At 35.9% G+C, this 23,791-nt stretch overlaps 2 protein-coding genes across 2 annotated transcripts; one reads left to right on the top strand and one right to left on the bottom strand.

The window, feature by feature from the left end:
• Positions 1 to 415: 415 nt before the first annotated feature.
• On the bottom strand, positions 416 to 21,111 carry LOC137406801 (cyclic nucleotide-gated channel alpha-3-like). The gene is made up of 11 exons (XM_068093413.1): positions 20,779 to 21,111; positions 17,277 to 17,392; positions 16,537 to 16,748; positions 14,503 to 14,725; positions 13,195 to 13,406; positions 12,365 to 12,530; positions 10,931 to 11,059; positions 9,258 to 9,459; positions 8,459 to 8,650; positions 7,668 to 7,779; positions 416 to 912 (listed from the first exon to the last, which is right to left on the bottom strand). The coding sequence occupies exons 1-11, from the start codon at positions 21,109 to 21,111 to the stop codon at positions 416 to 418; spliced, it is 2,394 nt and encodes a 797-aa protein (XP_067949514.1).
• A 180-nt stretch (positions 21,112 to 21,291) lies between these two features.
• On the top strand, positions 21,292 to 21,927 carry LOC137406800 (clumping factor A-like). The gene has a single exon (XM_068093412.1). The coding sequence runs from the start codon at positions 21,292 to 21,294 to the stop codon at positions 21,925 to 21,927; it is 636 nt and encodes a 211-aa protein (XP_067949513.1).
• The last annotated feature ends 1,864 nt before the right edge of the window (positions 21,928 to 23,791 follow it).

Below are 23,791 nucleotides of genomic sequence, written 5' to 3'. Positions count from 1 at the left end.
ACATCAAAACTAAAAATCTTAGACTCCACAGAACTTTATTTGTGTATTCGATGAATTTGTTGAACTCAAGTTTTGTCTTCGTTCAATTTAGTTAAGCCAGCGCTCTGCGCTTGTTTCCACTTCAACCATTCGGCGTATATGTATCACAGACAGTATACAGTTTACTGAAATGTAGCACCAGCTTATAAGACAAAAAGTACCCACATATAGGCCAATGATTTATTGAAAATGTATCATATTGTTACATTGGCACCACTATTATTGGTTTACCACCAACTTACAAGCATAAATAAATACTTATAAAAGAGAAAGCCTTCATTACATAGTTGCATAAGGAATGCTGCGTGAAACGTACATACTAGTATCCTAAGGGCAAGCTGATCCAATATCAGGCGCTGATTATAAAATACGGTAGCTACTGCGGGTGATTACTTCGAGAAGACGATGATAAGGCAACCGATGTTTTGTCAGAGCCTTCAGGTAAGACAGTAGACCGTAATGTCTGTGAGCGTACTGGAGTTGCCGTCTGCTGATTAATAAATGAACTGTTTGAGTGAACGGGATGGAGACCATGCGGCGTGTCCTCGTGATGTTCATACTCCAAGTTCTCTACGTTGAGGCTGAGCTGGGTCGTCTTGCATGCACTGGATGTCGCTGACGAACAGTGATGGCAGCTGTTAGGAGATTTAAGATGTGTAACGGATATTGACGTATGTATCTGAGACTGACTAGCGGCGGGTGATCGGTTGCCTTCTACGTGCCAACAGGGTGGTGCTCTCGAGTCAAACAGCCGTTCTAGTCTGTCTACTTTAGCTTTAAGCTCCTCTCTTTCCTTGTTGTAACTGCTTAAAAACTGGTCAACCTTTAATTCAAGGGTCTCTATTTGCTCCTCCATACCTCGCAGCATCTCCGCTGCAAAAATGGTTTGAGCTTACTCTTCAAACCTCAAAGTTTATTCATTGTAATAACATATATTTAAGCAATGAATTTTATATATTAAAAAGTTCGATCAAAGTATTTAAATTTTTTTACGTTTATGCTAGGGTCAGTTTACACAAGCACAGATCGTTCATAAAACCTAGAATGAAGTGAATCATCAGTTTCGTCTGGACTCTCATATCACACCAAAAGTTTTACGTCTGTTTTATCCCACTCACCCATTCAGCCAGCGGTAAGGCAATCTATATAATTTCATTGATATCATATACATGTATATTAATCTATATACAATCATTAATACTTTCCCCGTCAACAATTGATGAGTAAGCAGCAGTAGCACAGATCAGTCTTCATCCAATAGGAAGATGACGAGTACTATAACTACTCAACCATATTGATTCTATTCACTGGCGATTTTATGGAACCCAACATTGCTTGCCCACCACAAAACTTTAATAAATCTATTTGTTTTGGCTCAAACAATCTCCGTTACAAAGTTTTATTGTAAATTCATCCATTTCTGACCTGGCTCTTCAACTGTTTTAAATTTCAACATTTAATAATATTTAAGTACATATAATAAGTAATATTATTACAATAGTAGCATAGCATAGTTTGCAGCCATTGTACTTAACACAATAACTTGAGTTTATTTATGGTATAAATATGGCCAAAAACTAAACTCAACATTCTTGTTGCTGACCAACCTCTTAGGCAGCACCATAAATAAATGAGAGGTGACCAACAGATCATAGTGGTTTATGCATTAAGTGAACAGATAAATTACGCTCTAAGTACTGGTGCAGTATGCAGAGTTGAAAATTTGTTGTGTATTCTTTCAAAAACTGATGGTTGAGCTCAAAACTATGTAGCTCATCTATTTTAATTTTTTGAACCGGGGGACCGAGACAATTCAGGGTGTTTTTTTTTCATCAGACCGAAAAAAACTCAACTACAAAGTTTCACTTTGTTTTTTTTTCTCAATTTCAGCTAAAATTACAAAAATTGGCAGCTTTGTATAAGATATGTTTTAAGTATAATTTCAAAGTTTCAAGTTGATTAAAGAAAATCGCCAAAATATTTATGGCATTTCTAACTAGCGAGGAAATGCAAAATATCTGGTGACAGAACATTGGTTTCTTATGACACACTGATTGAAGCTGTTAATAATCAAGGCTCAGAAACAGACAAAGCTAAAAGTTTTCTTCTCGTCAGCAACAATAGCTTCAAACTAAAACTAGCTGTTTTCTATTTATAAAAAACTCACAACTATCAGATTAGATCTATAGCAAGGATTATGTATTAAATATACAGACTCTATCAGACTCAGTGTATAGCAAGGATTATGTATTAAATATACACACTCTATCAGACTCAGTGTATTGCAAGGATTATGTATTAAATATACACACTCTATCAGACTCGGTGTATAGCAAGGATTATGTATTAAATATACACACTCTATCAGACTCAGTGTACTGCAAGGATTATGTATTAAATATACACACTCTATCAGACTCAGTGTACTGCAAGGATTATGTATTAAATATACACACTCTATCAGACTCAGTGTACTGCAAGGATTATGTATTAAATATACACACTCTATCAGACTCAGTGTATAGCAAGGATTATGTATTAAATATACACACTCTATCAGACTCAGTGTACTGCAAGGATTATGTATTAAATATACACACTCTATCAGACTCAGTGTATAGCAAGGATTATGTATTAAATATACAGACTCTATCAGACTCAGTGTATAGCAAGGATTATGTATTAAATATACACACTCTATCAGACTCAGTGTACTGCAAGGATTATGTATTAAATATACACACTCTATCAGACTCAGTGTATAGCAAGGATTATGTATTAAATATACACACTCTATCAGACTCAGTGTATAGCAAGGATTATGTATTAAATATACAGACTCTATCAGACTCAGTGTACTGCAAGGATTATGTATTAAATATACACACTCTATCAGACTCAGTGTACTGCAAGGATTATGTATTAAATATACACACTCTATCAGACTCAGTGTATAGCAAGGATTATGTATTAAATATACAGACTCTATCAGACTCAGTGTATAGCAAGGATTATGTATTAAATATACACACTCTATCAGACTCAGTGTATAGCAAGGATTATGTATTAAATATACACACTCTATCAGACTCAGTGTACTGCAAGGATTATGTATTAAATATACACACTCTATCAGACTCAGTGTACTGCAAGGATTATGTATTAAATATACACACTCTATCAGACTCAGTGTATAGCAAGGATTATGTATTAAATATACACACTCTATCAGACTCAGTGTATAGCAAGGATTATGTATTAAATATACACACTCTATCAGACTCAGTGTATAGCAAGGATTATGTATTAAATATACAGACTCTATCAGACTCAGTGTACTGCAAGGATTATGTATTAAATATACACACTCTATCAGACTCAGTGTATTGCAAGGATTATGTATTAAATATACACACTCTATCAGACTCAGTGTACTGCAAGGATTATGTATTAAATATACACACTCTATCAGACTCAGTGTACTGCAAGGATTATGTATTAAATATACACACTCTATCAGACTCAGTGTATTGCAAGGATTATGTATTAAATATACAGACTCTATCAGACTCAGTGTATAGCAAGGATTATGTATTAAATATACACACTCTATCAGACTCAGTGTACTGCAAGGATTATGTATTAAATATACACACTCTATCAGACTCAGTGTACTGCAAGGATTATGTATTAAATATACACACTCTATCAGACTCAGTGTATTGCAAGGATTATGTATTAAATATACACACTCTATCAGACTCAGTGTACTGCAAGGATTATGTATTAAATATACACACTCTATCAGACTCAGTGTATTGCAAGGATTATGTATTAAATATACACACTCTATCAGACTCAGTGTATAGCAAGGATTATGTATTAAATATACAGACTCTATCAGACTCAGTGTACTGCAAGGATTATGTATTAAATATACACACTCTATCAGACTCAGTGTACTGCAAGGATTATGTATTAAATATACACACTCTATCAGACTCAGTGTATTGCAAGGATTATGTATTAAATATACAGACTCTATCAGACTCAGTGTATAGCAAGGATTATGTATTAAATATACACACTCTATCAGACTCAGTGTACTGCAAGGATTATGTATTAAATATACACACTCTATCAGACTCAGTGTACTGCAAGGATTATGTATTAAATATACACACTCTATCAGACTCAGTGTATTGCAAGGATTATGTATTAAATATACACACTCTATCAGACTCAGTGTACTGCAAGGATTATGTATTAAATATACACACTCTATCAGACTCAGTGTATTGCAAGGATTATGTATTAAATATACACACTCTATCAGACTCAGTGTATAGCAAGGATTATGTATTAAATATACAGACTCTATCAGACTCAGTGTACCGCAAGGATTATGTATTAAATATACACACTCTATCAGACTCAGTGTATTGCAAGGATTATGTATTAAATATACACACTCTATCAGACTCAGTGTACTGCAAGGATTATGTATTAAATATACACACTCTATCAGACTCAGTGTACTGCAAGGATTATGTATTAATTATACACACTCTATCAGACTCAGTGTACTGCAAGGATTATGTATTAAATATACACACTCTATCAGACTCAGTGTATTGCAAGGATTATGTATTAAATATACACACTCTATCAGACTCAGTGTACTGCAAGGATTATGTATTAAATATACACACTCTATCAGACTCAGTGTACTGCAAGGATTATGTATTAAATATACACACTCTATCAGACTCAGTGTATTGCAAGGATTATGTATTAAATATACACACTCTATCAGACTCAGTGTATTGCAAGGATTATGTATTAAATATACACACTCTATCAGACTCAGTGTACTGCAAGGATTATGTATTAAATATACACACTCTATCAGACTCAGTGTATTGCAAGAATTATGTATTAAATATACACACTCTATCAGACTCAGTGTACTGCAAGGATTATGTATTAAATATACACACTCTATCAGACTCAGTGTATTGCAAGGATTATGTATTAAATATACACACTCTATCAGACTCAGTGTACTGCAAGGATTATGTATTAAATATACACACTCTATCAGACTCAGTGTATTGCAAGGATTATGTATTAAATATACACACTCTATCAGACTCAGTGTACTGCAAGGATTATGTATTAAATATACACACTCTATCAGATTAGATCTATAGCAAGGATTATGTATTAAATATACACACTCTATCAGACTCAGTGTACTGCAAGGATTATGTATTAAATATACACACTCTATCAGACTCAGTGTATTGCAAAGATTATGTATTAAATATACACACTCTATCAGACTCAGTGTACTGCAAGGATTATGTATTAAATATACACACTCTATCAGACTCAGTGTACTGCAATGATTATGTATTAAATATACACACTCTATCAGACTCAGTGTACTGCAAGGATTATGTATTAAATATACACACTCTATCAGACTCAGTGTATTGCAAGGATTATGTATTAAATATACACACTCTATCAGACTCCGTGTACTGCAATGATTATGTATCAAATATACACACTCTATCAGACTCAGTGTACTGCAAGGATTATGTATTAAATATACACACTCTATCAGACTCAGTGTACTGCAATGATTATGTATTAAATATACACACTCTATCAGACTCAGTATACTGCAATGATTATGTATTAAATATACACACTCTATCAGACTCAGTGTACTGCAGGGATTATGTATTAAATATACACACTCTATCAGACTCAGTATACTGCAATGATTATGTATTAAATATACACACTCTATCAGACTCAGTGTACTGCAAGGATTATGTATTAAATATACACACTCTATCAGACTCAGTGTATTGCAAGGATTATGTATTAAATATACACACTCTATCAGACTCAGTATACTGCAATGATTATGTATTAAATATACACACTCTATCAGACTCAGTGTACTGCAATGATTATGTATTAAATATACACACTCTATCAGACTCAGTATACTGCAATGATTATGTATTAAATATACACACTCTATCAGACTCAGTGTACTGCAAGGATTATGTATTAAATATACACACTCTATCAGACTCAGTGTATTGCAAGGATTATGTATTAAATATACACACTCTATCAGACTCAGTATACTGCAATGATTATGTATTAAATATACACACTCTATCAGACTCAGTGTACTGCAATGATTATGTATTAAATATACACACTCTATCAGACTCAGTATACTGCAATGATTATGTATTAAATATACACACTCCATCAGACTCAGTATACTGCAATGATTATGTATTAAATATACACACTCTATCAGACTCAGTGTACTGCAATGATTATGTTTCTTCAGTTACTTCTGAAACATCAATTTTTTGAGAGTGTGAAATAAGAACAACTCTATTTTTTCACCATTTTTTACTAGGTTAAAGGACCAAAATATTATTCATTTAAAAAAGAATTTGACTATTCTAAGGGCTTTCACAATTGATGGAAAGTGTTTAATAAAGTCTAAGTTCAAGGAACCCGCTTAGATATGCCAGGCTTGGAATTAAAGTGTTAAAACCTGAACTAATTGCAATTGCACTTGTACAGAAGTTCTAAAAAGTTGGGTGGATTGCTAACACTGAATCAGTAGAGCGCTACTAACTGGTAGAAATCTTTACGTGATTTGCTAGCTAAACAGGCACCAGAAGAAAACCTTTTATAATTGAACTAGTTGTAAAGTGTCAGCAGCAACAGATACAACTCTTGAAAGAGCATTGACAGAAGCGGTCGTTAGCTAGATTATTGATTTTTTTCTTCTTTACCTGTGTCCTAGCGTTTCTCACAAGACAGTGGAGCATTGATTACCTTAAGTAGGTTTTTTAAAGTTTACCTAATCCAGAGTAACAAGTACAAATGTGCAACCATAAAAAACAATCCAATCAGTGCAAAGCATTTAGTTTGTAAGAACGATAAGTTATAATTTTTTATTTTACTGGTGTCAAAGCAATATATTCTGCAGAATCAAAATGCTTCATAAAATAACATTGTCAAAGTTAGTTCGTTCAATGTATATATTAATTCAGCTGAACGGGAGACGCAACCGTGAGCCAACGCTCTCAAATATAGAACATTCTTGTTAGTAACTAAATGAAACTTAGTTAGCAAGTTACTGGAATAGCTAACAATTGAATTAACGCAGCCAGTGTGACCAACAACTAACTATAGCAGTGAACTATTGATGAGCTAGGGACTTGAATGACTAACAACTGACTAATGATAGATTATAGTAACTAACATCTGACAGTTGACTGACTATAGTTACTAACATCTGACAGTCGACTGACTATAGTGACTAATAACTGACAACTGACGATAGCAACTAACAACTGACTAGGGTGACTAACGACTGACTAATGACTGACTACAGTGGGTAAAAGCTGATGACTGACTATAGTGACTAACGACTGACTAATGATTGATTATGGTGACTAACATTTGACACTCAAGTGACTATGTTGACTAGCAACAAATTTTTGCCTACTGCACTCATTTACTGGGCTGTGACGACACTACTCAAATTTACCGAAGTAATGCAAAGTTTGAGTTACCTGCTTCATACATTGATGTCTCTCGGTATTCAGTTGTTGAAGGTTCGGTGTTAGATAGCATATCATCTAAAGCCAGAAGGTCACGACCTTTCTCGTAGAGCTTCTCACGAGCCTAGAAGAAAACTAATAATTGTAAATAGTCGAACAGTTGAAAAGCTATAAACCATAAAACAGCAGCATTCTGGCTTCACACATTCATGCTTAAGTTTTTATTCATAGCATCAATTAGAAACCCAAATCATAGTATGCAAGCACAGTAACTAGCATATTTGTATTAATGCTGCCTATAATATTATACCAAGTTTATTCGTATTTCACACTTCATAATCAAGCTCCATTCCAGCCTAAACAACAAAGAAAGCAATGAGAACAAAGCTATAAGCAATAACATCAATATAAAGTTAACTTTCTGTAATAATTTTGGTTAATTCTGTAAGATAGCTAGTAATGAGCAATGCATAGTAGCAATAGCATAAGAAAAAAAAGGTCTAACTAGTGTTAGACCTTTTCACTAGTGTTCCCATAAAACTAGTGTTAGACCTTTTCACTAGTGTTCACATAAAACTAGTGTTAGACCTTTTCACTAGTGTTCACATAAAGACTAGTGTTAGACCTTTTCACTAGTGTTCACATAAAACTAGTGTTAGACCTTTTCACTAGTGTTCACATAAAGACTAGTGTTAGACCGGTAAATAATAAAGCAAGAACATAATTACGCAAAATACAGAGCAACATTAAATAATGTAAAGCTAGCAGACACCAGATAAGAAGTTGTGAATATTAAAGGTTACCTTGGGATAATCTTTGAGCAGTCCCCAAAGGTCAGATTTGCTAAGTATGAGACAGCTAGAATACCCTACACTCATTACATCAGCCATACGTCTGTTGCCAATTTTGCTGCCTGGAATCTCAAGAATGCTGATCTCTCCAAAAACTGAACCTTTCTCTAAAGTTGCGTACACCTCCTTAGCCGGTCCTAACACCTGAATTTTAGCAAAGTGCAACCCTTCAGACACTTTGTTTGTGTTTGATGCACAACTTCATTTTTTATAAAAGTGCATGCCTCACCAAAGCACGCCAAATGTACTTTTTTCATAACTCTAACAGGTGAATATATATTATGATAGACTTCGGCCGGCGCTTTAATTGGCTCTCAACTGGGCCTTCAACTCAGCCCACCCGAGGCTCAAAAAAGCAGGCAGCCAGGAACCAGCCAAAATGAAAGAGGCTCTCGGGCCAAAGCTTGAACTATAAAAAGATTTACAGGAGTTTCCCTTACACACAACAGACGAGACATGTGTATGTTTGTTATACATATACTCTCTATTATAAATTAATATTACTGATAAAGTATATTGATATATTAAGCTTAACAGTGGCTGGTTCAAATGAAGTGTGGAGAAATAAAAGGTTGCAAGAGATCCTTCACAATAAATCTATATTTTAATAACTGCAAAGCACGCATTTTAAGACAGTATATCAGGATATACCGCCGTGATCCCTTGTACATGTAGTTCTAATTGCTAGCAAGCTAGACTACCTTTAAGATTAGCAGTGAACTTATATAAGGCTTGATTCAGCTGAACTGACCTTTAGCTTTCCTTCTTTCACTATATACATTTCCCTGCCAACATCTCCTCGAAGGCATATGTAGTCACCAGGATTAAACACTTGCGATTTTAGCTTGAGTACCAACTCTCTTAAAAGCCCTTCCTCTCCTTCTGCAGCGCAGTCTTGAAATACCTTTGCTTGCCTCAGTGCCTCCATGTGGACATCTAATGCTATTTCACTTCTGAAATTTTACACGCAACAATGTTTGGGGAAATGTGCACCAAAACTTGCATGTATGTCCTTAGGTGAATGTCATTGAAGCATTCAATTATGGCCAATTATGTTACTTCAAGAAAAAAATTGGCATTTCCTGACATCTCTCTATTGTAAGAAGTGATGAGTTATAATCTTGATTTGCTGAAAGTACTAATCACACAGCTAAACAAAAGATTCAGTTAGTAGTTTTCCTAAAGTGTATCATTTATAATAACTATTACCAAGGTTGTCCAGTGTGCCGTAAAAGATTGTCAGGTGTGACATAAAAGCACGAAGATTCTGTAGCTCCACATTTATTCAAATAGACCTAAAATGGCTGATTAGCGCAGGTGTTAGCATGTTGGTCTACCAAACCAAATGTTGCGGATTTGAATTCAGTAAAAAACAAACTTTTCCTTCAATCTCCCAACATAAGCCTTGAGCAGACAAACACACCCGACGCTTATGTACTATAGTAAATATTTACATCAGATTTTCTTGAATGACATTCTATATCAATGGCTCAAAAATAGCTGCTTTACACACAACTACTATTATTCATTGCTCAATGTGCAATGTGCAACACATTACACAAATTAAAAAAATTAGCTTTGGAATTCAGAACTGTATCACATAATCCTTCTCAAAACCTACTAAAGGAACAGGTCCAGAAACTATTAGACAAATGTAATACGTTTGCCCAAATGGAACGAAAATAATGATTCCTGTCAACTTGCATAAATCATCTCCCCTGTTTGTAATAAATCAACAAATGATAATAAATCAACAAATGATAATAAATCAACAAATGATAATAAATCAACAAATGATAATAAATCAAACCCCTAAAACAGCAACACACATATGAACTGTTTTACTAGTATAGCAGTTGTTTCTGCGCTCTGATCAATGCAACCACCTCAGTAGCAATAAAAACACAGCCTACCTCAGCTGCTATGATAATACCACCTACCCCAGCTGTTCATAAAATAACACTTACCTCAGCTGCTATGATATTACCACCTAATCCCAGCTGTTCAGAAAATACCACCTACCTCACCTTTTCCGAAATTATCACCTACTTTAGCTGTTCAGAAAATACCAAATAATTCAGCTGTTCAGAAAATACCACCAACCCCGGCTGCCCAGAAAATACCACCTAACTCACCTGCTCATAAAATGCTACCTATCTCACTTGCTCATGAAATACCACCTACCTCAATTGCTCATAAAACACCACCCATTTCAGCTGCCCGTAAATGCCACCTACCTCACTTGCTTGTAAAATACCACCTACCTCAGCTGCTCATAAAACACCACCCATTTCAGCGGCCCATAAATACCACCTACCTCACTTGCTTATAAAATACCACCTACCTCAGCTGCTTATAAAATACCACCTACCTCAGTTGCCCATAAATACCACCTACCTCACTTGCTTATAAAATACCACCTACCTCAGCTGCTCAGGAAGCGCCAACAAACAGTCATCATCATCAAACGTCTCTCTGTTAGTCCAAAGATAATCAAACCAGTTGATTACTTTCTTTTCCAAGCTCTGAGAGACCTTTTGAATCTTCATATACCTTGACAGAAAAATAATTAAACACCCTATCAACATTTTAAAAGCTCATTACTTTATAATTAGACTTAGTTTGATTTGAGTGGCTCTGAAAATGGGTTAGTAAGGCACGGCACAAAAAAGATGCATAAACAAGTGTAATAGATGAACAATTATACAGCTATAGTACAGCGATAATACTGCGACACCTAAGTACACCAGTGCTAAAGCACTGCGCTTGGCTTACAAGCAGATTGTGCTTCCATAGGGTGCTATGGTAGACCGATGGTTGTGAGACGACTTATGTCAAGGTTATACCTGCAATCGGGAATGAACAAAACAGACCATGGATGATCAGAAAAAACTGCTATTTCCTGTCATGTTATTCAGTGTGAACTTCACACAAACAGCCTTTGTTACTGCTGCATCAAGCTATGATACAGCAAAATACCCTGCTGTTCATGCGTTTACTTCATGACAGAAAGGCTAAGCACATTTACAAGTGATAAGCCGTCAGTCGCTAAAGTAATTTCCATAGCACTAAGATAGCCTATCACTTGGGTGTTTCCCTTTCAGAGAGTGACACTGAATTACAAAGAATCTGAGCTACACGTCTGTTTCCTTGATGGCACTGCAGCGCCATATGGGGGTGTGTTGCTATGCAGTTGTTATATGAAAACTTAATGATTGTTTACTGAAGTGACAAACAAAATCATCACTCATTTGTAAGAGATATGCGGATTGACCTTTTAACAAAGGAAGTTTTTAGAGATTAAAGTAGATTTTGATTTAAAAAACCTAATTAAAATGACATTAAACATATTTCTCGATATTTTTGTTATAAGAAAACAACAAAAAATATCATCAATAACTGTGAAAGGTTTTATGTGATTATACTTGTTAAATAAAACCAGTGCCGGTGAGTACAAGAGCATGACCATTAATGTTTTTCAAATGGCTATGCAATATTTTTTAGCTGGATAAATAGAAAAGAAGACCCAAAAAGACCTTGCTGCTAGAAGTCATTCTTACATAATCTAACTAACAATAAGATTTGGTGTCTGTTTTGGCATGCTTCAAAGTATTCTACAAACTTGATGAGCTAAGGGCAACAGAAAAACATTTTCTCTGTCATACCTAATCAGTATACTGCTTGACAACAGCAGAAAGACAAGAACTGGTGCCATGCAGCGTTTCTGCTGGTTGTTTTCATGCAGTGTTCCTATTGGTTGTTTTCATGCAGTGTTCCTATTGGTTGTTTTCATGCAGTGTTCCTATTGGTTGTTTTCATGCAGTGTTCCTATTGGTTGTTGTAAAATCATAAACTTACCGTTTAATACCGTCGAGTCTCTGTGTAAAAAGGCTGCTGTGACGGTTCATATTGGTTATCATGGAGCCAACGTTTCCAACAATAGTAGCGAATATCAGCACTCCGACAAGAAAGTCAATGACAACAAACACATACTCTATGTCTATCTCTGGGTGTGGCGTCTCACCTGTTGAAATATGAACCGGTGTATGTTTCAAAAATTCAAAAAACAGGTCTACAGTTTGGAATCTATATTCATTTTGCGGCATTAGTAGCTGGATGCGAATGAAACTAAATTGAAAATGCAATAGATTCCGCGAGTAGTTTTTGTAATTAATAATAGTTTACTGTTTGTATGGTTTTATCATGAAGCAATAGCCAAACTGGTTTATCACTATCCATCTATAGAAGGTGCTGTTAGAAGAAGGTGCCATCAATAGAAGTAGTCGTTTATCTGAAAGGTTGATCAATGAAATAATCTAATTTTAACTTTTACCTAATAAATGGTGGTGAGCAGTAATCTAATGGTTAGCTTTTTTATTTTTATTAACCAAAGCTCGAGAGCAAAGGAAATACACAGTTATACACAGACTTATAGTTAACAGTGTAAGCGAGCGTGATACAACACTCTTGTAGTTAACAGTTTTAGCCAGAGTTGAACAAACCTTAAGGTTAATGATGTTGGAAAGAAGTACACACCGCTATGATTACCAGTTTTAGACAGAGTTAAACACACACTTTTAGTTAACCGTGTTAAAAAGAGTTATACACGCCATGATGGTTAACAATATTGCACATAATTATTCAAATACCTATGGTTAATAGGCTTGAGCGTACAGCTATACGCATACCTATGGTGAGCAGCGTTAGAGTTGACCAATAGAAGGAGTAGATATACTTTCTGCTGAGAGTGTCCATGCCAGGGAGAGTGGTATTGGGGTAGACCCAGCCATCTTCCCCAAAGCCTATGATATCACTGAGTGCAAAGTAGAAGCAAGCATTCCAGTGGACTATGACGAGGATGTAAAACAAGAGGTTGACTATCCGGAACACATTAGGGTAACTACAAAATGTAAAAACTCATATCAGGGTAGCTGGAAAATGTAGAAAAATAGGTAAAACCAAGGAAGTAAACATGAGATAGAATGGGAATAAACATATGATTGAGAGGGAGTAAACATGTGATTGAGAGGGAGTAGACATTAGATTGAGAGGGAGTAGAAATTAGATTCTGAGGGAGTAAACATGAGATTGAGAGGGAGTAGACATGAGATTGAGAGGGAGTAAACATGAGATTCTGAGGGAGTAAACATGAGATTGAGAGGGAGTGGACATGAGATTGAGAGGGAGTAGACATTAGATTGAAAGGGAGTAAACATGAGATTGAGAGGGAGTAAACATTAGATAGAGAGGGAGTAAACATTAGATAGAGAGGGAGTAGACATTAGATTGAAATGAGAGCCGATGAGTGTGAAGTTGAGATGAGACTGAGATATTAGTAAACATGAGATGAGATAAGAGTGTACATCAAACTGAGATAAGATCAAATCTGAGAATGAAAGTAAAATAATGAGGTAAGATGTTTAGGAAAAGTTGGCACATTTAAGGAGCTTAACTATCCATAACGCAAACCTGTGTAACACATTTTTTTGTTTTGTAGCTAGTTTTTAAATTTTTTTTGCTGATATTCCAGCCTAATACTTTTTTCATATTGTTAGAACTAAGGCGAATTTAATAAGCGTTCATTCTATGCATTGACCAGTTATAAATGTTCCTTAATAAAGCTATACAGACTAGCTATAAAGATTTCCTTTAATAAACAAACTAAATAAGAGAGCCGTAACCTCTCATCATGTCTATTGGAAACTGATTTTACCACTATTCATAAAATCAAGGATACCACGATCTTAAAATATCCAGAAAACAAAAGAAAGTTTTTAAATAAACGTAATTTCATTAATCTAATATTTCTTTATGTAATTGATGAATGTGATAAATAGCCTCATATGATAGACATTGCACTTGTTTTGTTGTACACCACAATTTGTTCCATGATACGTATAACACTTCCAATACTATTCTGCGAGATGATGTAAACTGTTATCTGAGGATATGCTAAATTTTACAACAGCTGATGCAACTTGCTGTATGATACATACCTCGAGTTCCGAATGGTCTTGTCAAAAAACTCAGGTAGCCTTCTGAACCTGAGAAGCCTGTTGAGCCGAAAGGCAGGGTTGTATTTCACACTCACTAATTTGATGAGGTAGAAAAAGTCTGTAGGCAAAAGACTGAGTACATCCAGCTTGAAATCCACTGATTTAATATATTTTCTTGCTAGCTTCTTGCTATTTCTGACCGGCAAACCGTTTTCTAAGAAAGCTGAAACATAACAGAACATCAAAGCAAAACCTATAGCAACATGGCAGACAAGTATTTACTGTACATATACACTTGGCTTAGTCTGTCCATAGACACATCCTTAAAATTAAACAAGCTGTCTAAAAATTTGCATGAGTTTTTTTATACTTTTTTAAGTGTAGACGCAATAGATTTTGGGCTCAACATCCATAAGGTGCTTTGGGGCCAACAAATAACATTGTGATTTAAACTGACGCTAATTATGACTTCGTAACATGATGATCAAAGTGATGACCAACCATGGGTTTGAACCCATGACCCGCAGTTTTTTAGACTGATGATCTAACCGACTGAGCTTATTGGGCTCCTTCTGAGGTCTGAGAATAAAAATTGGTTATTTGTTTTTTTGGTTTGTTTATTTTTTGGTTGAGTTTCTTCAAAAATAGCTGGAGTAAAATAATCAAAATTAGAAATACAATTATTATATTTTTTGCAAATCTTTCACCTTTTTTTGGTATTTTTCTAATACAAATAAACCTGCTGGGACAACATCTGGCATGTCTGCTTGTGATGAATAATGCAAAATTAGTAAACAACTACCTACAGTATATTAAATGCAGTACATACATTGAGAAGTATATCACATTTTTGTGTGATGCTTAGCTATCTGTGAATACTCGACGAAAACATGACATGTCATTGAAATAATACCCCCTGTTGTGTTGCAGCAATAATGAAGGAACTTTACACAACACCTTTATGTTTATTTGTTTAGCAGATGCAGAAAGCAGATTCAGTTTTCAGGAAGCATCAAAAGTAGCAGTTATTTGGACAGAGTGTTTTTTAAGTAATATTTCCCGAGAAAAACGATCGCCCAAGCCTAGAACTAGTAAAATGGACAATCCTATACTACATAAATGTTTACATACACTTGAAAGTCATAGAATATGAGAAGGTAGGAAGCTGCTTGATTGATTGACTAGGACCTCGCAATAGATTATTTTAAAATATAGGTAAAAACATTTTATTCAATGCAGCTTGATAGCTCTTTGATCGAGTGCAGTTAGTGCTTAGCTCTCTCCCTTGTTAAAATGACTTGTATGTCAGATATTCATTGTTTCTATGACTCATTTGACAGATGTTCACCGTTTCTATGACTCGTTTGACAGATATTCACCTTTTTTATGAGTCATTTGACAGATATTCACCGTTTCTATGACTCGTTTGACAGATGTTCACCATTTCTATGACTCGTTTGACAGATATTCACCTTTTTTATGAGTCATTTGACAGATATTCACCGATTCTATGACTCGTTTGACAGATGTTCACCGTTTCGATGACTCGTTTGACAGATATTCACCGTTTCTATGACTCATTTGATAGAGATTCACTGTTTCTATGACGCAGTTAATCTGCAAACTGGCATCATCCGCAAGTTTGAAATGGCAAAGACCCAGAAGTGAAGTGAGTTCTGTTTCTTTCAAACTTTTACTGAATGTTCCATGCTTGGAAAAATGGAAACCGCACTTGCCAACGATGCGAAGAAAATGCTGCGCAAGCTATTCCACTTTAAACAATTTTTATACTTCAATTGTTCTTATTTCAATTGAAGCGATTTCAAAAGCCCCGCTACGACATCAAGTGTAAAAACTCTTATTTTTTATAAAGCTCCAGTGCTAATCCGCAACATGCGCATGCCCATTGAAATGCTTGTCATGTAGTAACTCATTGTGTGCACAACTCCAAATCTCATAACTCATTGTGTGCACAACTCCAAATCCGCCCCATACTCGTCATGGCAACACGGTGATTGAGATACAATCTAATACCTGTTCTGAAGCGAATGAGAGTATCGAGTAGGAAGATAGTATCACAGATGTAATCAATTGCCAACCAGACATCTTGGTAATGCGCCTGGAGTTGGTCGAAGAAGATGCGAGCGATGAGAATGACCAAATTGTAAAGTATAGCGATAGAGACAACGACGAGCCAGGCATAGTACTGCCGAGAGACGGGCAACACAACCGACCATTGAGCAAATCTACAACAGAAACATTACAGCGCTGTCTATTGGCAGCAGAAAGCAAAACACACAAATTAACACCGATAGTGTAATGGATTACCGGTTAATGGTAACATTTTATGCAGACTCAATGGTGAAGAGTGTGTTGTTTTTACTTATTTTGAAATGTGCAAGAAAATTTAATCATCATTCATGTAATCAATTTAGTTTGCTTACTAGAAAGCGTAGCCATTGGTTCAACAGTTGTAAGTTGGTACGAATATTTAAGCAAATTAAAAAATTTGTAAGTTTTGTGTTTGAACGCAAAAAACGTCGGCAGCACATGAAAGTGCTTATGACTGCGTTTTAGCATGTCACTCAGTATAGAAAAGTAACTAGAGTGTTGTTTTTGGTGTAAATGTTGTATAGGTTGTTTGATTGTAAATACTCACTCTAGATCAGACAGTAAAAGTTGCATAGGAGTAAATTGTACATCATAATCCAGCCGATTTTTGTATATTTGGACAATACAGTTAATATTGTTTTTGTAAACAGGTTCATTATTACCTTTGAGATAATGTTTTACGCTTGACTTCTCCGTCGAGCTCTGAAATTGAAGTTTTGGAAGAAACACATTGCAGCCAGGGCTCAGCTATCCTCTGCATTCGATGCCTCACCCATTTCTATAAGGACGCCATAATCTCTATATGTATATATATATGAATCTTAATATTCGTCTTTTTGACATTTTGACCCTATGACCAGTTATAGCGATTACAATCTAGCAATGAAAAATCTGTATCGCAGAAGATTTGATCCCGGAACCTCCCGCTTGCAAGGTGAAAAACTGAGCTACTCACGATACAACAGATTCACTATGCAGATAGTCATTTTTTTGGTCAAAATATGCAAAGCGGCTCTGTATTACACCCAACATTACTGGGGGTGTGTTAGCCTGAAAACGAAATTTCAAACAAAGCGTGATAAAAATAATACAAACAAATAAATAATTACAAACAAATGTGAAACAAAACCAAAATGTTAACAGTTTGCTTATCATTTTCAATGAAAGAACAGATTCTGTTTTTATAAAGTCACAAGACAGTGCTTTTCATTAGTAAATATTCTGATGAATGCTCTGGGATAATAAAATTAGTAACATGTGCCTGTTGTGTAATAAAAAATTGTCGGAACCAATAAGTTTAAAACCACAATAATCTTTTGGCTAAGAAGACGAAGAAGCCAAAAATTTTCTCCCCTGCCCAACTTTATTAGTTTACAGATAACCAGCTCAGACATTATACTCATTTTGGTTTAAACCTCGCAATAAAAATATCAAAAGAACAGATTTTTGGTAAAACGGTTTAAAAAAATTATTTACTAGCATCACCAGCATCTTCGAATAAAATAATATTATGAGATGCCTCTGTAGATTGCCTAGTATCCGTAAGTTGGTTAGTAGCTGTCTCATCAGCACGGTGCTGCTCCGTTATTCTCACGACAGAACCATGAACAGTGAAAAATGGGGACCATGATCTTGGCCATACACTGAGGAAAGGCTTTATAACTAATAATTGATGAGAGGAGAAACTAAGCTAATAGAGGCTCTGCGTAAAAACCAGGCTATAACTCTTTTAAACTCTGACTTGGCTAGGCACTTGTGCGTATGTACGATGGTACTATCATTTGCTGGTCTCTTTTCATTGATGTTGTTTTGAAATCCGGTTGTAAATTTATTTATAGGTAATCCTTTGTGATATTTAGTGCGACCAGTTATATAATCTTGTATAGCCGACAAATCATTTTCTTTGTACACAATAACTAAACTGTGGCCTGTAGTACCTTCTCCTCAGTTACCCTTTTATAAATCAAATGAGTTGAAACACGTTTTACGTCTCAATGGAGAGATGCTGTACACAATATTAGTGCTAGGCTGGAACTGCTACTTGGTGCAGAAAACCAGGTTGAAAACAAAGCTAATCAAGCTCAGCTTGTATGACAAGAAATACACCGGGCGTGCTGAGAAATCTACAATGTTGATGACCGATCGTCTGGCATGGTTATGAGTATAAAGAGGCTAGGTCGATGTTACGAGTTGTTAATAAGAATGCTGACTATTTCTACCAAATACTAGCTTCAGGATATTTTTGTGTGAGACAACTCAATGCTGATAGGTGAGGATGAAGTTCATAATGAAAGCATCAAAAAATGGAGAAGGTTAATAGACAGTGTCACAAAGAGCAAAATGCTGGTGGCTATAGGAAGGGAGATATGAATGGTCATAGAAAAGCATTTGTTAAAGTCCTCAAGAGAGGGAGAGAAGGAGAGAGAGGGAGAAAGAGAGGGAGAGAGAAAGGAAGAGAGAGGGGGAGAGAGAGGGAGAGAAAGAGGGTGAGAGAGAGAGGGAGAGAGAAAGGGAGAGAGAGAGTGGGAGAGAGAGAGGAGAGAGAGAGGAGAGAGAGAGGGAGAGAGAGAGGGAGAGAGAAGGCGAGAGAGGGAGAGAGAAGGAGAGAAAGAGGGTGATAGGGAGAGAGAGGGAGAGAGAGTGGGAGAGAGAGGAAAAGAGAGAGATAGGGAGAGAGAGAGATAGAGAGGAGAGAGAGAGAAGAGAGAGAGGAGAGAGAGAGAAGGAGACAGAGATAAAGAGGGAAATAGAAATAGAGCAAAATAAATAGAGATAAAGAGAAAGATAGAGAGAGATAGTGTAAAAACAAAAAGCGATAGAGACAGAGAGAGAGAAAAATTGATAGAACGAGAGAGAGAGATAGAAATAAAGAGAGTAATAAAGAGAGAGAGAGAGAGAGAGAGAAAGAGAGAGAGAGAGTGATAAAGAGAGAGAAAGAGAGAGAGATAGAAAGAAAGATAAAGAGAGAAATAGAAATATACAGAGATAAATAGAGATAGAGAGAAAGAAAGATAGGGAGAGATAGAAAACAAGATAGAGATGGAGAGATATATAGAGAAACAGAAAGAAATAGAAAGATAGCGAGATATAGAGAAATAGTGTGAGAAATAGAAAGAAAGAGAAAAGTAGAGAAAAATAGACAGACAGATAGAGATATAGGAAGAGAAAGAGAGAAACAGAGCGTGAGAAAGAAACATGGAAATGGCTATTGAGAAAGACATGTTGATCCTCATCAAGAGAGCAACATTTGACGCTCATAAAGAGAAACATGTTGATGCCCATAGATACATATGTTCATAGAAAGGGGCATACTGCTGGTTATAAGAAAGGACACGTTGATGTTAATTAAAAAGAAGATGCTCAAGGTCGTTAATAGAGCAATGTTGAGGGGTGAGAGGAGGGCCATGCTGACAAAAAAGATGCTGCAGGTAATATTGAGGGACACTCTGATGGCCAATTTGAAAGACATTAAAAAGCTAGCTTAAGGACTTGCTGATGAACATTGCAATAGTTACTCAGATGAACAAAAACAAAAAACTGCTCATACTTATAAATATACTAGCAAAATGCCGGCGTTGCACGGGTATTAAAAACCAGCTTATAATGTAGTTGCCTTCCACTTGCCATTAGACTAGCACACTGCCAATGACTAATTTAAGTAAGCTAGTTATCTACAGCTCTTACTAATACCGTACATAGAACATGTTGCGCCATAACGGAGAGCGGTAGCATATTTTTACCAACATAGCGACATATATCGCTCAAAGAAGCCATCAATATCACGTAGCTTAATTGGTAAGATATTTGCCTGGTGAATGGGAGGTTCTGAGATCAAATCTTCTGCGATACAGATTATTCATTCCAATATTTTAATAGCTATACAAACTGACCTACAGACTTTGAGATTTATATATACACGTGTATATAGATCGAGGTGAAACTGAGTACATACTAAGCACCATACAACAGGCCATAGAAGAAATTGAGTGTACTAAATAAAAATCTTAGGAAATTAAGTTGGGAAACGAAATAAACCTCATAACAACATACTACTTGCATATGAACACCTAACAAAAGGTGAAGGTAAAGAAAAGAAATGTGCTTCTTTTAACCTCAGAAATTTCTAAGATGTCATTATCATTTACGGGCACACACGTGTCATACCTTAAATATAGAACATGAACCATCTCGGGTAGCCACCTCCTCACACTCATCAACAATAGATAAACTTTGGTCCGTAGCGGGTTGGACTTTCATAATAGTTGATTTAACCTCAGTCATAGTTATGGCAGGCTGGTGTGTAGCTGAACGTATCTCTTGTATTCTAGGCTTATTCACATCATCTTGAACAGTCTCAACACTGGGTGATCTTGATGAGAAACGAAAGCTGTTTAAATCAGTGCACTGTCTTTGCAGAGGGTGCTTACCATTAGCGGCTACAGATTTCCTGTAAAAGAGAAAGTTTGTGCAGCGAATGTTGAATACTGAGAAAATCATTTTTTAGTACCCTGGAAGTCTAACATGTCATAATAAATTGTTAGGTGCAATAAATATATGCACAATTTTATTGGAAATCTAGTTGGTGGTCGGTTGTGCATTTTTTGGAGTGCCAGACTGTGGAACATAAGGTCTTTTTTCTAAACCTCAAACTATGGCTATAGATGTATAAATGAACAGATGAATGAACAGACAGATGAACATACGGATGAACAGTCGGATGAACCGACGGATGAACAAACGAATGAACAGACGGATGGACAGATGGATGAACAGACGGATGGACAGACGGATGGACAGACGGATGAACAGATGAATGAACAGACGGGTGAACAGACGGATGAACAGACGAATGGACAGACGAATGAACAGACGGATGAACAGGCGGAAGGACAGACAGATGAACAAATGAATGAACAGATGGATGAACAGACAGATGAACAGGCAGAGGGACAGATGGATGAACAGATGAATGAACAGATGGATGAACAGACAGATGAACAGACAGAGGAACAGATAGATGAACAGACGCATGAACAGATGAATGAACAGATGGATGAACAGACGGATGAACAGACGGATGGACAGATGAATAAACAGATGGACGAACATACGGACGAACAGACGGATGAACAGACGGATGAACAGATGGACGAACAGATGAATGAACAGAAGGATGAACAGACGAATGGGCAGATGAATAAACAGACAGATGAACAGATGGATGAACAGACGGATGAACAGATGAATGAACAGACAGATGAACAGAAGGATGAACAGACAGATGGACAGATGAATGAACAGACAGACGAATAGACGGACAAACAGATGGATAAACAGACCGATGAACAGACGGATGATCATACGGATGAACAGACGGATGAACAGACGGATGGACAGACGGATGAACAGACAGATGGACAGATGAATGAACAGATGGATGAACAGACGGATGAACAGACGGATAGACAGATGAATGAACAGACGGATGAGCAGACGGATGAACAGACGGACGAACAGATGGATAAACAGACCGATGAACAGACGGATGATCATACGGATGAACAGACGGATGAACAGACGGATGAACAGACGGATGAACAGACGATTGAACAGACGATCAACAAACGTATCAACAAACGAATGAACAAACAGACAGGAGACTTATTACAGTAAAGATTGCTAATCCCATTATCTCTTCTAGGCTTCAAACCTGAGACCGAAGTCAAGTATCTACTGTAAGTGCAATAAGAAGATTTGACAGTCCTAGAGAACCTGCTCCAATGAAATCCCTAAAAAATGCTTGTTTAGCATCGTAAAGCGCCATCAGAATTATAACTGCTGGTTTCTTGCTAGAGAGCTGAATACTTTCTCTACAACTTTACATCAAACTGCTGCAGCAGTTCAGACGCTGTTGTAGTATTTAGCAACAAAAATCTTTGTGTTTCATAAAACGACCTTTTAGTCATTCACACAAAGCGCAGACGAGATGGACCAATTTGTAACAATTAGACAGCTCTGAGCCATGGTAACATCAACAAAAAATAAAGTTTGTTTCCATGAGCTTACCCACTATTGAGTGTAAACTCCTAATAATATTATATACAAATTTATTTTGCTTAAGTAATCGGCATAAAAATGAAAGACAATAAAAGTGGTACGAAAATGGATTTTTTCAGTTAAAAAACAGCAATAGGAGAAAACCATGTTTAAAATTAAATTTTTTTTTATGTAGGCTTTAGAATCTTTAGTTTATAGAGTGACATGAGAATGACCAAATATGTGTATCTCAGTACAATATGCTTAGATTAATTACCAGACCGCCCGTGGATTGAGTATAAACCTTATGAAAGGAAAATCCAAACATAGTTTTAGCATACACTGTGAAGGAGTTACGGCTTCACACTGATGAATTTGGCATAAAGCTTTGTATAAACCAAACTTTCACCATAAATTTTTAGCAAAATAATGCATTCAAATAGTATAGACTGCATACAGCAATTACATGTAGAAAATTCATTCTCCATAACTGCCAAAAATAGCTTGATATATGTAATGCGCAATATTAGCCATAACATACTTATGCTAATGCTGTGCATGACATACAACAAATATAAAATGTACGTATATATAAATTTTATGTTTTATGCACCCTTTGCAATATTAGACACATTTTAAGGCCTGATCAAAGTTCACAGGCAAAAGTATCATTACGTTGGGTAGAATGTAACAAAAATAAACCTTGAAGGCAGATACCAAAAGAGATTGTTAACTTTTAGACATAGACAGTAGCAGTGAACGTCAGCCATGACTGTCAGAATAAATAAAACAGGAAACATTGTGTGACTTTTGTAGATTAATGACCCTCCCAAACATTTTGCAACAATGTTGTTATAGCAAGGTAATGATTGTCAAATACATGTCTAGCTCGCAGTGACATATCTGACCTGACATAGCCAGGTCAACAACAATGTGTAACTTTGAATAAATCACCCTTCTTTGAAATACATAATATTTTGCAAAATGCTGCTTAAAAATTTTGACAGCTTCCAATTGCATTTTCACTAAAATGTTTCTATAAAATGGTGATACAGGCTAAAGACTAGCACATTCAGTGAATTTAGATTTTCTGTCAAAACCTTTACTATAAGCTTAAAACACACAACATCACGCGGTATGC

The sequence above is a fragment of the Watersipora subatra genome, chromosome 10 (assembly GCF_963576615.1).
Source record: "Watersipora subatra chromosome 10, tzWatSuba1.1, whole genome shotgun sequence".
Classification (NCBI taxonomy): domain Eukaryota; kingdom Metazoa; phylum Bryozoa; class Gymnolaemata; order Cheilostomatida; family Watersiporidae; genus Watersipora; species Watersipora subatra.
Note: the sequence above shows the minus strand (reverse complement) of the source record. Positions and strands in the feature narration are given on the sequence as shown.

Bases quoted from the DNA above. Each gene is read 5' to 3' on its own strand.
- LOC137406801 (XM_068093413.1), bottom strand. From the start codon at position 21,111: ATGATTTTCTCAGTATTCAACATTCGCTGCACAAACTTTCTCTTTTAC. The intron at 17,393-20,778 runs GTATGACACGTG...GCGTCCTTATAG, and splicing joins GTTCATGTTCTATATTTAAG to AAATGGGTGAGGCATCGAAT. The intron at 7,780-8,458 runs GTAACCTTTAAT...GTTTTCTTCTAG, and splicing joins TGCTCAAAGATTATCCCAAG to GCTCGTGAGAAGCTCTACGA.
- LOC137406800 (XM_068093412.1), top strand. From the start codon at position 21,292: ATGAATGAACAGACAGATGAACATACGGATGAACAGTCGGATGAACCG.